Source organism: Monopterus albus, unplaced genomic scaffold (genome assembly GCF_001952655.1).
Source record: "Monopterus albus unplaced genomic scaffold, M_albus_1.0 scaffold384.1, whole genome shotgun sequence".
NCBI classification, from domain to species: Eukaryota; Metazoa; Chordata; class Actinopteri; order Synbranchiformes; family Synbranchidae; genus Monopterus; species Monopterus albus.
The window spans coordinates 220,868-237,726 of NW_018128264.1; the positions used below are offsets into that span (position 1 = coordinate 220,868).

The window sequence follows — 16,859 nt, forward strand, 5'->3', positions numbered from 1 at the left end:
TAAAAAGAGGGACCACCACCCCGGTCTGCCAGTCCAGAGGCATTGTCCTCGACCGCCATGCGACGTTGCAGAGGCGTGTCAACCAAGACAGCCCAACAACATCCAGAGACTTAAGGTACTCAGGGCGGATCTCAGGGCGGATCTCATAATAAAATAAATAGTTATTTACTTTGTTGTTTGTCTTTTTAACATTTTTAAACATGTAAAGAGGCTTCAGTAAGAACTATTAAACCTATATGCCATTTACAGTCCAGGTTCTCAATTAAAACCTCATGTTTATTCCAAACTAAGGCGCTAGGTGGAAGTACAATATAAAACACTGAGGTGAAGGGAGGGACGTATACAGCAGCCAAGCACCTCTAGGCTAAAATAAAAGTTGGATAACCAGGCTACATGTGATATCCGTTTACAAGCTGGGGTTACAGGCTCGTCATGTAATATCAATGCTTCCTAACTATTTCTTTTGAGCAGCAACTTCGCTCTCTCTCTTTATTTGTAGTCATTTTTTATCTTAAACAAGCACAGACATTACTACAAATAACAAACGATTGGGATTACATTATTATACAGGAGTAAACCGAATACCTTAATTTGCATTAAACTTACTGTAGCACTGTAATAGGATGTTTAATTTTGATTATTGCAATGGTTTTAGCCTAGTGCTTTGATCACACTGCTGAGCTCAGTAATAATAAGTAACATCATGAATACTGGACTTCCATAGGAATGTTCACCCAACATTTGGCGCATTTAACTACCTCATATAAGCTACTTATAATCTGAAGTACTGTTGTCGGAATACCGACGTCAGTAGTTTCATTTAACTGAACTTTAGTTTTATTGTCCCCAAGGGTAAATCTGGTCTGCAGACAGGTAAAACACACAGACCTGAAAACGTGAAAATTAAATGATGTTTCAGGAATTATCATTATATATCATACGTATTTAACAGCCTGACAACATGATAGATAAAATAATTGTTTTCATTGTTAAAGCTAGGCTACTATTATAAAACGGGCTAAATGGATAGTTGCTTGTGTGTATTTTCATCAACCACAGCCTTAATTTGTCAAACTATTGGGCAGAAGAAAGCTGCTATTCACTGAAACATGTTAAACACATTACTATTTAATGTTTAATACTCTAAACATAATACATTTGAAACATTTTCCCGTAAACCTGGTTTAAACAGGGGTTTTATTTTGAAATTCCACCGGAACCTCTCCTGTTGTGTGCTCGTGACGCTTTAGCCTCAGGGCGCTGCTGTTCTTCTACCTCTCGTCTTCTCTCATTCATGCTGCTGGTAACAAAGAAGAGACAACAGGGGCAAGATAGGTGCTCAGACAACAAGCCAGTCAGAGAAACAATAAGAAACTGAACCGACTGGTTTGTACATTGTGGGTATTTTTTTATTAACAGTACATTTAACGACTGTTTTTTTCTCCGCGGGATGAGTTAAGATAAAAGTAAAGCTTTCGTTCTGGTTCTACGATATGTTGGATTGCTATCACTAGAGCCGGGTGACTGAAGAGACACGTCTGAATAAGATTGGTGAGTTTTCTTATAATTTATGGTACAAGTCAGATTAGTTCATTAGTGGTAATTTAATAGGTCCGGGTTGATTGAGCTGAGTCTGTAAGCACCTGTTTCTCTATGTAAAACCGTTGAAATGCCTGTAAATCGGTTTATAAGATTGTAATTACATTGTTATAGCCTAGTATACCCTGGTATTACTGGGCAGTTTATGCTGTACAACAGGCTGTTTCAACTTAATATTTTCCATTTTATCAATGCACGTTAAGACTACTAATTAATTCATATATTAAGTGACTAAAGGATAAAAATAAGGCTATTATAGGCAAGCATTGATTTTGAACATTTTATAAATAGTTTGCCCATCAAACATAATTCACCTTTGGAATGTGTTTTGTTATCACTAAAATTGAAATACAGTAGGCTAGACCAGTGTTGGCAGCTTAATGTTGTCTTAAAGTTGTAATATTTCTTTATTGCACAGTGGTATAAGACCTAAACAACATATTTCCATTTGCATATCTATGGGATAGCTTTTACTGTTCCGCTCAGGTCACCAAACTTACTCTATATCCTTATTTTTTCCTGCATTCCCACCCCTAATGTGTATGTGTGCGCGTTCCTTTCCGACACACCTTTTCCGTCCCCTCTTCCTGTCCAGCGTGGAGCTTACAGACACAGCACATGTATTAGCTGATGCTAGTCAGGCAAGAGTATCTCTCTTAAAGCCCCCCTACCCATTTCATATAGACACTGACCCATTAGTCTCCAGAGCAGATGGCATACTACACACACACACACACACACACACACACACACACACACACACACAAAGCACTGTGTTAATGGATGGCCTCTTCAAGCACTTAAGGATTGTTCTGGTATGATTTTGTATCACACCATAATGGATATGTATTGGATTCACCAGGACACATAGTGGAGTGAATGACTGGCCTGCAGGGTCCAGCAGACTGGAAGATGCAGCTATTTAACTAACCAGGTCAACAGAGCAAAGTGAGACAAAAGATGAGGGCCAGTGGCAGCTGACTCAAAGAAAGTCAGGGGTGAATGTAACCTCATTTCTTCTGTAGGTGCATTAACACACACAATCAGAAAGTGTTATCCCCACTGTTTGGAGGAGTGCTGTGTGAACAAACACACCCTCTTATTAGAGGTTTTGTCACCCAGTGAACAATGATAACCAGAAGGCCAAGCTGAAACCTGAGCAGCCCTAAGAAAAAAAAGAAAAAGAAACTACTCCCGAGAAAGGGAGTGTTAACCCCAGACTTAAAGAGACACAAAAAGAGTACAAACAACATAGTTTTGTCTATTTGCACTAATTTTGTGTCTTTTGTAGTATTTATGTGACTATTTGTGGTTGTTTTGCATGTATTTCCATTTGATTTGTGTCGCTATAGTTGACTGGAGTCTTTGTGGTCATTTTGCATCATTCTTGGTCATTCTCCACCTTTTTGTAGTCATTTTGTATCTTTGCAGTATTTTTGTTACTCTGTGGTTGTTGTGCATTTATTTGAAGTAATGAGTGTTTGTGTTTATCTCTTTGTAATCAGTTTGTGGCTGTTTTGTATCTCTTTGCAGTCACACTGCATCTACTTGTCATTTTATGGTTGTTTTATGTCTTTTTCAAGTGTTTTTATTGACTTTTCAACAGGAAACATTAACAGTCACTTCATTCAGAGGTTCTGGGCCTGTGCCCATCCGTGGATGTAGGTTGATGGTGCAGGATAATAACTGGACATACAGTAGTTTTTAGTTTTGAATGAACCTCTTGATGCTATTACATTCCTACTGACATGTTGTAATTATACATTCCAGTCCGACTGAAACCCTGTCTGTCTCTTTATTATAGGCTAACTGAATGTGCAGTATGTATGGGTACTTCAAACTAGTCTGACGAGCTGGCGTGCTTTCTCAGTAACAAACAGCTAGAGGTTGTGTGCTATTAACTTTAGCAGTCTGTGTGGAAAACACTCTGTCAAGTCAGGAACCCATTTCTGTAGATTGCTGCCTGTGATGCTTTTGTTTATGTGTTGTTATTAGGCAGTGCTCTTGATTACATTTCTTAAAAATGCTGTCTTGTCTGGCCACGACTTAATATGAAATTACTGGCACTTCAAAATGAAACATGCGGCTGGTAATCTTTCATAAAGCAACAGAAGAAGAAGCTTTATTTATTGTGACACGTACAACGAAATTATGTTTGGAGCTGAGGGCCCTGGGCGGCTGTGTGCATACGCGCCACCATCACAGGCGACGGGGGAGTTCCGTGTCTTGCCCAAGGACACTTTGACATGTGGACTGCAGGTACCAAGATTCAAACCTTCAACCTTCTGGTTGGGAGACGACTGCTCTACTCACCACACCACGGTCGCCTCCTCCAAAGTCTGATATTTCCAGAGTCGATAAATACCCATGTCTTTAAACCTCAGTGTCTCATAATCTGTCTGTGACACATCATCATAATCGTCCCTGTCAAATATAAATCTAATCATACTATATATATTGTGTAAAGACCTGCACTGTAAAAAAAAAAGCTCATAGTTTTACATATTTCCTGTTTATTGTACAAATAATGAATTTACTGGTGAACATACTGGTAATAAAATTACAAAAATATACTGTGAAATTACATGCCAGTGAAAAATAAAGGAAAAATCCTGTAGCTGTGAATTACTATAAAGCTCTCTCTATTTTAAAGATTTCCCTTTTTCACACAAAAAGACTTAAAATAGTTATAATTTCATAATATTTTTTAGAAAATATTTGCTGTTTACCTCAGTATAATTTGAACTAGCAGGCTTCCCAGCATGCACTAGGTGAGAGATAAAACTTCATTTACTCATTTCTTTTCTAGTTTGACAAACCCATTCATGGAGAAAACCTACTGTGTGTCTGTAATGCATATTAGAATAACTCTAGGTTTATATTTTTTATAACAGTAAAAAAATAGCCATGATGAAGGTTAAATTGCAGTCCATATATTTATGATGTTTTATCATTTATAAAATTTATGGGCTTTTAAAGGTTAGTAGCATTTTTTTTTACATGAAAAACCTTTTAAATACACAAGATTTAATTTAAAATTAAAAAGAAAAAATAAGTATTTAAAGTAATGGAAAATTACTGTATATTTAGGTGTGTATTTCCCATAATTCTATGGTGCATTTCTAGTGCCCCACCAGAATATTACAATTTTTTTTTTTACAGTGTGTACACACACATACTGTACATAACCACCTAAGTCATGTACATAAACTAAACGTTTAAAAACCATACAAGTTTACATCACTGAGCATTTTGATATATTTTTTCTTCTTCTTCTTGGAGCTGTGTCCAAGTACAAGGTACAAAAAGCTAGGTCAGATTCCTTGTATGTGTACTCATCATACTTGGCTGGTAAAGCTGATTTTGGTGTGTTGATATTAGGTTGCACTTTTCTGTTTAATGCTGAAAAGAATGATTGATTGATTATCAATTACAGTATAGTCAATACATGAATTCCTAATTAAATTATTTGTTGCTGCTGCTTTCTGATGTGTGTAAACACATGCAGCTACATCCTAAATCTATGCATTAGTGACACAAAGCAGTGCAGTAGCGCCTTGTTCTGTGTCGCCCAGTTTTCTGCATGAGTCAGAAGTTGACTAACCCTGTTTGGTTTGCTATGGCATCAGCTGTGGCTCATACATGAAAACACAAGATGAGAGAAATGTGCAGCATGGCCATTTGGCCACCCAAAATGGAATTCGAGTTTCGCCTCATTACCATCGTGTTTCTTTTTATAGACTTTGAAAAATGATTTGTGCTTCGTTCAGCTGCCTCGTTTGAATCTCTGGATCGTCTTGGTCATGGAAATCTGTCCAGATTTGAATCAGTGTGGATTTTGTGTTTGAAAATAGCAACACCTTTTATAAAATGTGGATGTGTAAAAGTCCCAAATAAATGAAAACAATTCAACGTTAAATAAAGCACTTGTCAAACAACAAATTGTGCACATACTCGAGAGATAACTTTGTCTGAGCACTTGGGCACTAAAACTGGTACGACGTGTCAGGGTGGGGTGAGCATTCATGTACAACTGTACTGAAACTGTGGTTAACTATTAATTTGATTGCACCAGCGTGTTATGAAACCTAATGCTTACTGTTTGGCTATTAGACACAGTTGACATATCGCAGCCACTGAAGCAGTAACTTAAACACACTTTTCAACTGTGAGTCACTAATGAATATAAGGAGTTGTACAGTGATGTCAGAGAATATTACTGTGTCACCTCATTGTGCAGTAAGAAGACTTGTCAGCTTCAGCTACTGACCTGGTTTTACATTTTATGTTTCAGTTTATTTGTGGGAATATGTTATCACCAGGAAGGAATGGGCCACTTAATCTGCAAAGTTCACTTTCCTCTGAGCCCACACGGTGGAGGATTTGCAGCACAGGGCTCAAAGTCTGATTTGGAAATACAGAACTGTGTGTTTATCACCTTGTTGTAAATGTTTATGTTAGCTATAGAAAACCACTGCAATTACAACGAGTTCCCTTTTATAAGGGGTCAGAAGACAAAAAGACTGAGAACCATTAACCTTTAAAGGGTTTAAAGGTTTTTGCAACATCCACAGATTGAATCCTTTAATGCACGTCATTCCCCATCTCTCTTTCTCTCCCCTGCCACAGTCTAATAAAGAAAATCCCAGAAAGTTTCTGCAACTGAATTATATAAATGTTTTCTTTCTCATCTTTTTAATTTTCTTCTGATCCTTCAGATCTATCATGTGAGAGTTCTGACCCTCAGGTTTGGAAAAAGCAGGCCCCAGGATGTCCCCAGTTAGGTGGTTTTTGTGTGTTAAAGGGGAACTCAACTGATTTTACACATCAAAAGTCTGGTTAAAGCTCTTGCCACTCATGTGAAGAAAGTTATATAAAGCCTTTTGTGGCTCTGGAGCTGCATGGAATTTGACCAACTTCCTCACATGATGGTGGGGGCGAAGACTACATCTAAGAAACTGATAAAAATCTCGTGGTGTAGAGTTAATAACCACAACTTTTAAACTTTCTTTTTCTTTCTCTTACTCCTCAGGTGATAATGACATGCTCACATTGTCCTTCGCCCTCAAAGCCTGACCTCTGATTGGTCAGGGCTGGTGACTGAAACACACTGTAAGAGAAGACCACCTCCAGCTACCATGTCTGTCCAGGACCTGTACGAGCGCTCAATATCACCTTTACCCCTCAAGCATGAGGCCAAACCAAAGCCAGAGATTCCCCCAAAACCGCCAACACAAGCCAGCTCCCTTCCTGCGGGAGATGGAGGCAGCAGTACGAGCCTCTCTGGAGGGAAAGTCAAACACATCGTGAGTAAGTTTAGCCAACAGGAGTCAGAGCAACAACCCACCAATGGTACCCCTGCACCTGCGCGAACTAAAAAGTTCAAAAAGCGGCCTACAATAAAGCCCAAACCAACCCATCTGCAGCTGCAGCAAGGGCAGGAGCAGGCGCCGCCGCTGCCTGTGAAGAGGAGCCGCATCCTGCAGAAGCAGAGCATGGTGGAAGACGATCAGGAGAACAGCATCAGTGTGGCTGGAGACCGATCAGGTACGGTGGATTTCCACTGTTATTCATCTTTGGTTTAATCTGCTGCTTTTTCATCTTTGTTTTTCCATTTAACTTCTGCATATTTTTCCATACATTCTTTTTTTTAAATATTAATATTTTAATATTATTGATTGTTCTTGTCATATACCTTTTGTGCCAGTCCCATCGATAAAACTGCAAGAAAAACTACTTTATATTATTGAGTATTTGGTATTTGATGCAAAAATGTATGTATACACCTAAAGACACCTGCATATGAGTGAGTACAGTGATTGGTTTCACAGTTACGTCTTTAGTGTGGTAGGGGTGTTTTCTCCAAACAGTGTTGTTGGTTGGTCTGTCAACAGCCGTTAAACCAGTTCTATCAGTCAGCTGATCACCTGTGTCCATAAAGAGTTGTGTGTGTAAAAGAGAGAGAACACGGGTGTGCTTGCAGGAGGCCCGCTGTTCTTGCTTGCAGTAAGAAAAGATCAATCACAAGTACTAACAGCCATTATCACTTATTGCTTTGCAGTTGTTGCTTGGTGATTACACAGCCATATAGTTCTTTTTCACTGCACTTGTATTCCTGTATAGCACATTATTAAATCTGTTTGCACCGAAGTCGGTCCTCTGGGTTCGTTTTTCTTTGCACCCTCACCACCCTGTGGGGGTGTGATTGTAACATAAAGTAAAACATTAAACATACAAAGATTTGTTTCAGTCTCTAGCTCATTGACACATTCCTCAGATTTTTTCCTGACACAGCAAAAGAGGAACCCAGAGAAGTGACGTTGTATTGGTTGTGTAGTTACTTCCTTTTTTTGGTTCCCTGTCAGAAACTGAAAGCATTTAAGCTGGATCTCATTCTTGAGATCAATACATTGATCATTATTGTGTTGGTTGTTGAAATATCAGAAAATGGTAAAAAAAAAAAAAAAAAAAAATGCCAGTCCTAGTTTCCCACAGCAGCATCTTCAGTTTTTTGTCTGACCAACAGTCCAAGATCAAAAATACTCCTTTTGCAATGATATAAAACAAAGAACAGCAGCAACTTAACTGTATTTAAGATCATAAAACCGTAGCACTATTGCACAATGAAGAAAGTTTAGTTGAAACACTGAAAACTAAAGGACTCTTCTTAAATGTTTTAGACTTGGAGCCTGCACCCCAGCTCTCTGCTTTCTCTCCTACATGAACTATAATGGTAAAAATATCTATATAAATTTAGAATGACACCAAGTTTGACTTTTAAAAACCGCCGCTACTTTCTTCTTAGCTTTATCCGTGCTTACCCACTGACCTATTTAACCCTCACCATAATTCTTTCCTCCATCTCTTCATTTCCTTTTGTCAATATTGGATTTTTCCCTCACAACTCTCCAAACTTTGCATGAATGTTTGAAGACACCACTTATGCTCTGCATTGTCCAGTGTGTGCCATGATAAAAGCAGATGGGAAAAAAGGCTCCTAATCAAAGGCAGATGTCCTATAGATCTAGGAAAGAAGTGGTCAGCAAGCAGTTTCAGTCTGCGATCTTTAGGTTTCTGTCTGTAGCAACATAGGCAAGAACTAAAATGGAAGCGACATTTACAGTGATTCATTTGTCCCCCTTTTTAAGCATTTCAAGCAGTTAATCTGTGCTTATTGTTGATGCAGCACCTGATGGGAAGGAGGTGGAGATTCAGCTGACTGTAGGAGATGAAGCAGAGGCAGAACACAATCCGGACACAACTTTAAGTCCCTGCTGCGACCCGAGCTGCAGCTGTGTGTGCCACCTCCAGCGACCTGGCATGAAACTAATATGGGTGCCCATTGATGTGGAATACAGTGAAGGAGAGGAGGAAGAGACTGATGAGGAAGAGCAGAGGGAGGAGGGAGGGGAGGATGGGGATGAGCATGAGGAGGCAGAGCGAGCAGAGGAAGAGGACAGTGAAAGACAGGATGAGGTGGATAGTACTTCTGTGGTTGAGGAGAGTGAAGTGTTGAAACAAGAAAAACCCAAGTGTCCCCCATATTTGGATGTCTTGATCGCTGAGGACCGGAGGAGACGCTCAGACCCATGCCCTCGCTCTGTCTTAATCTGTCTTGCTCGCTCTCAGTCTCCCCCTCTTGCCCCCAGATCCAGAACTCCAATACCGAGACCCACACCAACAGAAGAAGAAAGTATTTATGAGGTCACACTTCCAGTGATCGACCCCACTTCTCAAAAGGTCACACCCGTGTGTAAGGAACTGGATATTCCTCTAAGCAGAGAGCGTAAACTAGCCCGTAGGTCTAAACTGTCCAACAGCTTGTCAGACCCAACATCCGAGTTTCAGGCAGACAGTGAACCCATCTCAAAACCCCACGTGCCACCTGCCATCCCACCAAGGAGGCCTGTGGTTCAAGATGGCTGCAGCCTCACGCCAGTTCACAGAGGTGGCATTTCTCTCCTTCCGCCCACCCTGGAGGATTGCCACGTTTTGCGACCTTCATCCCCCAACAGCTGCTCTGCCAGCGGGCTGAGTCCCCAGCGAGCCAGCACTCCACCCCTAGCCAACCACCTCCTGCCTCACAGACTCCCACCTCCACCACCAAAGACAGAGCCCAGGCGGCTCAGCAATGCTTCACTGCAGTCCCTCCCACAGAAAAAGGGTTTGTTTGTCTGAGATATGCTATGAAAGATGCACAAATTGTCTCTGTGTAACCAGCATTGATGACTCCATTTACTTGTCTTTTTAGAAGGAAGGGAAAATGAAGTGAATGAAGGAGAGGAGGAGAACTCAGTGGAGGAACTGTGAGTTAACGACTAACACATTGTTTTGTTGACAGCAACAAATATAAAATGTCATTAGTCTTTACATTAGCATGTTTTTTGTGTGTATGGTGCAAAAATACCTGTCAGTCACTCTTTTGCTGCTAACAGTTTGGTTCCTTATGTGGTTGATCCTTTTCTCCTCGTTCCACACTTCCTGTTTCAGGCGCATCAGGAAGGAGTCCAGCTGGGAGTCCCGCCTGCAGGACGGTAAGGACAACACCTGTAATAGCATAAAAAGTGTAATGATTTTAAGAGGATACAGTGTTAGTATGATAGCCACACAACATCACAGGCTGGTTATTTTCACAACAAGCCATAATGTTATCCTGTAATTCAGTGCTTTCTTCACTAGATGTGAACTGTCCCAATTCGATTCTGCTCAGTTTATACTGTAGTGATACTGACTGACTCTGTACATTTCAGTTTTCTATGCACTGCTCCACATAGAAGCAAGATGAATCATGTTTGTGATTAGCAAAGAGGAGCTGGTAACATGTACTGGAAACAACCTGTGTACTGGTTGTGTACTGGATTTTTCTGCTAATATACACCTGGACTTGTTTCCCCTCAGAGCCTCTGTACCAGACGTACCGCGCCTCTGTCATCACCAAGGAAATCCGACGGCAGACAGTTTGTCGTAACATCAGCAAGACCAGTGTGGACTATGCTATGGACCATATTGGCCGTCACCAACAGTCTGGTGCTGAAGTTGGGACTGCAACTGGAAACGAACCACGCAAGGGCAGCCCTGTGCCCACTCCTGCACAGAGCACCCTGTGGCAGGACCTCCCGAATGTACGAGACAGCGGAGTGCTGGAGCAGCTCACCCCTGAGCAGCGCAAGTACCAGGAGGTAAGAGATTTAAAGAGAGGGGCGGAGGGAGAGGCTAATGTACAGAGGAGAGACTGCATAAAGAAAAATCAATGAGGCAGGCAGGAGAGAAACGGGAGATGCAGTGGCAAGTTATAAATTGCATCTATAAGTAATCATGTGATGTTTCTACATAAATTATGGTCCATTCTCCCTTTCTGTTTCACTCACTGCTGTAATAAATATTGCTTGACCCTGTCTGGAGTTCATGAAAGCTTTTACAGTCACTGTCATTGGATTGTGCAGCAACAACCAAAATGGGTCAACAGACCAAAAGCTATATCTAACGACATCAAGAGTCTTGCAGATAGTTGTAAGCCAGTTTAGCCCTGAGCCCGAGTGATGCCGTCAAATGCCTGTTTTGTGTCAAAGTGTCAAAATATTAAATTTACTACTGTGTAAGACAAGAAAAAGCAGTAAATTCTCACATTTGAGGAGCCAGAACCCTCTATTGCTTTGTTTGCTTGAACAATGACCTGATAATCAGTTATCAACATGGTTGCTGATTAAATGTCAGTCATTGTCATTGCAGCTCTAGGAATAATAACTCACAGTATATAGCTGCATCAGCTATGATTTGAGCCTGACATCCATGTTTGTCTCTAACAATAATCAATATATAAATACATAATATTCATATATATTATTTCTGTTCCTGTTTGAACCTGTATGTCAAGTTGCCAGTGCACTTACAGAAATAGATGAACTGTAGTTAAATGAGATAATGCTTTCATTCTAATTTTCTTACCAGTTACTTGTATTCCTGTTTTTTCCAGGTCTTTATGAATAAAAGATTTTTACCATGTTGATTCTCTTTAGCTTAATTTTTTGCTCATTTAGCAGCAAAATGGGACACATAATTATTTTTAGTGTTTTTTTTCTGGCAGAGTATGTTTGAGGTTTTGACATCAGAGACTTCATACCTTCGATCCCTGCGCGTTCTGACCGAGCACTTCATGGACAGCAAGGAGCTGGAGGAGACGATGGTCATCAGGGACAGGAAACCCCTGTTCTCCAACATCCTGAGAGTCCAAGAAGTCAGCGAGAGGTGAGAAATGGCAAAGGAGGGACTGAAACGAAATAAAGGAAAAGGAACTGCAAAGATGTAATGAATCCTTGACTGAACTGATGAGACGGTTGCTACATGACTCCACAGGTTCTTAAAAGACTTGGAGGACCGCATATTTGAAGATCTAGTCTTCTCTGACATCTGTGATATCATCTTCTACCATGCCCAGCACAAGTTTCACGCCTACATCGACTATGTTCGTAACCAGATCTACCAGGAGCAGACTTTCACCAGGCTCATGTAAGGAGCAACATCTGAATCAGTGCCTGCTTTCTTAGATTTTATTTGTGGGTGTAAACCAAGCTGACACAGGACTACCAGGAATGCATCCATTCATTTTCACTTGATTTAGATTTTAGCTCTGATTTCCAGTCCAGGAATCTCATTTTTATCTATAGCAGGGTGGCCAGTCCCGGTCCTCAAGGGCCACTGCCCTGCTTGTTTTCCAACTATCCCTACCCTGATTACTGGACTCAGGTGTGTCAGTCAGTCAGAAGCTGGAAGATACCAATTCACTTTGTCTTTCCTCACTCATCCTTCCTCTAAGATGGTATCCTCCTGAACACTGAACACACCTGATCCAGGTAACCAGCAGTGGGTAGGGCAGAGATGAAAACAAGCAGGGCAGTGGCCCTCGAGGACCAAAACCGGCCACCCCTGATTTACAGCATGTAAAACTAAAGCATTATCTTCTGAAACCTCCTTTTCTCTCTTCAACATGCATAGAAATGTCACAGCTGCATTACGTGCCATTCACTTTTGCATGTGCATTTATGTGCGTCTACAGGAAAAACAATGTGCAGTTCGCAGCAGTCATCACTCGCCTGCAGGAGTCGCCGCACTGCCATCGGCTACCCTTCGTGTCCTTTTTGCTGCTGCCCTTCCAGCGAATAACACGCATCAAAATGCTCGTTGAGGTGAACAGCATTATGGGAATGCAAACTAAAAGCTGACACAGACATTTTTTAGCTTCTCTTCTTGTATTGAATAAATGAGTGAGCTTTAGACAGAGTGAGCCTAGCTTTCCCCACTGATCGCCTTCTGGCACCAGCTTAAAGAATAATGCCCGTCTTTTTCTTCACCTACTACAATGCAGTTAGCTCTTGCAAGCTTTAAATATGTTCCTGAATCGTCTAAAAAAAGCTCCAAACTGTGTATAACTGACTCAGTGCGAAATGGCCTCGTTCCAGTGTGCTCTCACACTCGCCACTGAATCTATAAACAAACACACAGACACACCTTGCCTCAACCTTGTAACCTTGTTTGCATTTACATGTAAGAAACATATCCTGCTGATGCTGGTCATCTATTGTCAAAATAGGAATTTGTTGTTTGTCATTGCAGAACATCTTGAGGAGGACAAAAGAAGGGACGGAAGCGGAGGAGACTGCCTCCAAGGCGCTGACTTCAGTGTCGAAGGTCAACACTCCGTTTTGCTTTTCATCCTCACGTTTGCCTACAAATCTATTTAATTTGACTCTCAAGTTCTTCTCATACCTCTGGAAATTTAATTTTAGCCACTGTCTGAGTCAGGGATTTCCTTTTTAAAGAGTCCCACATTGCCAGTGAGTCATGCAAGTCACTGAGGACAAAGGCAGTGTGAGACTCTTGTTCAAACATGGAACAGTTTGAGTGATACTTCCAGTGAGACACAACCAGTTTTGTACAGTGGAATGTGAGGTTCTTAAGTGGGGAAAAGAAACTCTCCTGACTGAGGTGTTCATGTCATAATTTTGCCTAATTTCCCCACACAGATCATTGACGAGTGTAACACTCAGGTGGGGAAGATGAAACAGATGGAGGAACTGATTCATATCTCTAAAACACTGGAGTTTGACAAACTGAAGGTAAACTGAGGAAAAGATAAACGCGGTACTGGTTTTTAATTTGTCACTTGGACATGAACAGGCAAATTTTTCTTCCTTTGCTTCCGCCCACATCAGGCCATCCCGATCATCAATCAGAATCGATACCTGGAGAAGAAGGGAGAGCTGCAGGAAATGTCCAAAGGAGGGACTCTCTTCAACATGAGGGCCAAGTTCAGCCCCGTCTACCTCTTCCTTTTCAACGACCTGCTCATCATCACTGTCAAGAAGGGGTGAGGCAGACCTGAGTGGTGTTAGCGTCTGAACACATACGGAAACAAAGATATTGCCATAGTGATAATGCATGACACAGCTGGGCTGAGAGATGGCACGTTTTCGATTTTGACTTTGACCAAAAAAGGCAATGTACTGTATGATGCTTTCGTCCCTACTAAAGACAAAGGCAGACAAAGACAAAACACTGACACATCTATGAAACTACTTAACTTCTATTGTTACAGTTCTATAAAACATGAGCAAGCTGTTCCTGGTGTGTGTCGCACCTAGTTTTTTACCAAGTGTGCTGTGCCCTCCACACTTGCTGGAAGACAGTAGCTATAAATCTGCTTTCACCTCCAAGTTATTCTGGAAGCTCATATTGTTTACCAGCCTCAGGACATTGCACTTTACAGTCAAGATCATAAATTATGGTTTATCATTAACATTAACAATAAATGAGTGGAGGCGGTTTGTGGACTCACTATTTGTTTGTTGCTTCCTTTTGAGGCTGTAAGAGTGAGATTGCAGATGTGTCACCTTCCTCTTTTGACATGCCATCGTAATTGTGCTTTAAAATGACAAATATTACCACTCACCACAAAGGAAGTCATGACTAACCAGTGAAATGCTTCCAAACCCGACAAGCAAGTAGTCATGCTGCACGGGAACTGATAGAGAGTAGATTCCCAGTATGCCACTGGTGCCACAGACAGCAGTAAAGAAATGCGTACAACATATGAAGCATAACAATGTTAGTTTCAGCATTACTGGTAGTTTTAATAGTATTTCCTACTGCTGCTAAACAGATGCTAATTAGATACACCTCCCAGTAAAGCCTGATCATTTCAACAAACTGACAAATGTTACTGTTTTATTTAGGTTCCCTACAAGTTAGTATTGACCTGGAAATGGCAACTTAGCTCTCTTTTTCTTGAACAGCACGGAGCGTTTTGTGGTTCTCGACCATGCCCATCGCTCTCTGGTGCAGGTGCAGCCGCTGCAGGAAATCGGGAGCGGCGCCAGCCACTATGAGCACTGCTTCAACCTCACCCTGCTGGAAAACCACCAGGGTCGCATGATGGAGAGACTTCTCAAGGCACCTTCCCAGTGAGTAGTGGTGTAAGCTTCATGTAACAACACAAGAGATGCACCGTGCCCCCAGACTCCACACCTCATTGTCTTTTATAAGCAAACTGTTTCTGTCAACAGATCAAACATGCACAGGTGGATGGCAGCTTTCCCTAACCCCACCAACCCCGACGCAGAGGAAGACGAAGTGATTTATGAGGACTGGGGTGAGGAAGCACAAACATGCACACACAAAGTGATGCATCTATTTTCAATGTAAAATGAATTTCACATCTGTATTTGTGTCATTTGTCAGACTGCCCTCAGGTGCAGTGTGTGGAACAGTACATTGCGCAGCAGGCGGACGAGCTCTCCCTGGAACCCACAGACATCGTCAACGTCATCCGTAAAACCAACGAGGGTAAGAACGTGAGGGGAATCCCAGACAACCAGAGTTGTTTATTCATTTATCAGAGATGAGCTGGCCTTCTAAATATAAAACAAGATTAGTAAAAGACTGTTGCATTTGTCCTGGTGTGCAGAACAGATGTCTACAGCTGAACCTGCACAACAGAAATCTCAATCTCTGCCTGAATCAAAGCACCACTTCAATTTTCCATTTGCCTGTATTTAGTGTTATCTGTGGATCTACACAGACTAAGGTGTAAAATGTGGTACAGACAGGTTTCCTATTGAAAAGAATGCACTGATGGGATTTCATATCATTAATCCCTGCCTTTGACTGCCTGTTTATACACCCTGATCCTCAGCAGTTTGATTTGCTTTGACTTTCTTGCATGAATACAGAAACCTCCAATCTTCCTGTCTGTTCTCTTTCCTCCCCCTCCTCTTGTTTTTCGCAGGCTGGTACGAAGGGAGCCGCCTGTCTGACGGTCAGAAGGGCTGGTTCCCTGTAGCAAGCGCCATAGAGATCACCAACGAGCATGTGAGGAGGCGAAACCTCCTTGAGCGGTACAGAGTCATTCAGGCTGCGCGCCTAGTTGCCAACAGCAAGGTCCACACTACTTAATAGGATCAATGGATCACAGATTTTACATTCAATAAATGGAGACCAGTGAACTTTTTTTTTGCCGAGGGGTCGGTTTCTAGCAAACAGGAAATGAAAGATAAAAGGAGAAGGGTGATGTCACGAGACACCACATGGAAACTACAATTATCACCTCATTTTTACTGGAATGCATGTGCATGCACTTGGACCAACAATTACTGGCACAGACACTGTGGTGTTCATGTACTGACAGATAAGCATCTTATAGCATTACAGCTGTTTATTGCACCTCAACTGGTGAGCATGCAGCCCTGCAATAACAACTCGTGCATGGTCACACTGCCAGAATGCCTTGCCAACCATTCTAGCCATTGTTCAGCCAGACTGTGCAATTATCAGACCTGCTGCAAAAATTCTTCCAAGGAAAACCATCTGTCCAGTGTCATCATTTTTAATACACAAACAAAAACACCTCGAATGAAGATTCAAGTGTTTAAAAGGATTATATCTTACCAGAGGACAAACCTACAAAAAAAGTGCGCTGAATACACTCAAAACACAGAACTACATGCCTCAACCTCTACTGTAGCATACCCCATGTCAAGCTCTACAGCTTTAACAGTGCATGTAAATGTAGGCTGAGCTGTACATTTCAGTGGAATAATACTGTAGCGCCCTCTGCAGCTTGTCAGTGAGCACGGGGTAATATTTCTGGATAAACTGTAATTGGGGGACTGTGGCTCAGGAGGTAGAGCGGGTCATTTCCTAACCGGAGGATTAGCGGTTCGATTCCCGGCTTGTCCAGTCAACATGTCGAGGGGTCCTTGAGCAAG

General features: G+C 41.6%; 1 protein-coding gene across 2 annotated transcripts; it reads left to right on the plus strand.

Annotated features, from left to right (window-relative positions):
* Positions 1-1,261: 1,261 nt before the first annotated feature.
* On the plus strand, positions 1,262-16,817 carry arhgef15b (Rho guanine nucleotide exchange factor 15b). Of its 2 annotated transcripts, none has more exons than XM_020585893.1 (16): positions 1,262-1,551; positions 6,632-7,146; positions 8,786-9,763; positions 9,851-9,905; positions 10,090-10,133; positions 10,498-10,778; positions 11,684-11,844; positions 11,953-12,105; positions 12,653-12,782; positions 13,210-13,284; positions 13,620-13,712; positions 13,809-13,963; positions 14,889-15,056; positions 15,159-15,244; positions 15,334-15,438; positions 15,881-16,817. In XM_020585893.1, the coding sequence occupies exons 2-16, from the start codon at positions 6,738-6,740 to the stop codon at positions 16,045-16,047; spliced, it is 3,060 nt and encodes a 1,019-aa protein (XP_020441549.1). In that variant the 5' UTR covers positions 1,262-1,551; positions 6,632-6,737; the 3' UTR covers positions 16,048-16,817. The 2 variants fall into 2 exon arrangements, with proteins under 2 accessions (XP_020441549.1, XP_020441550.1); XM_020585894.1 differs by having other exon boundaries at positions 9,854-9,905.
* Positions 16,818-16,859: the final 42 nt, after the last annotated feature.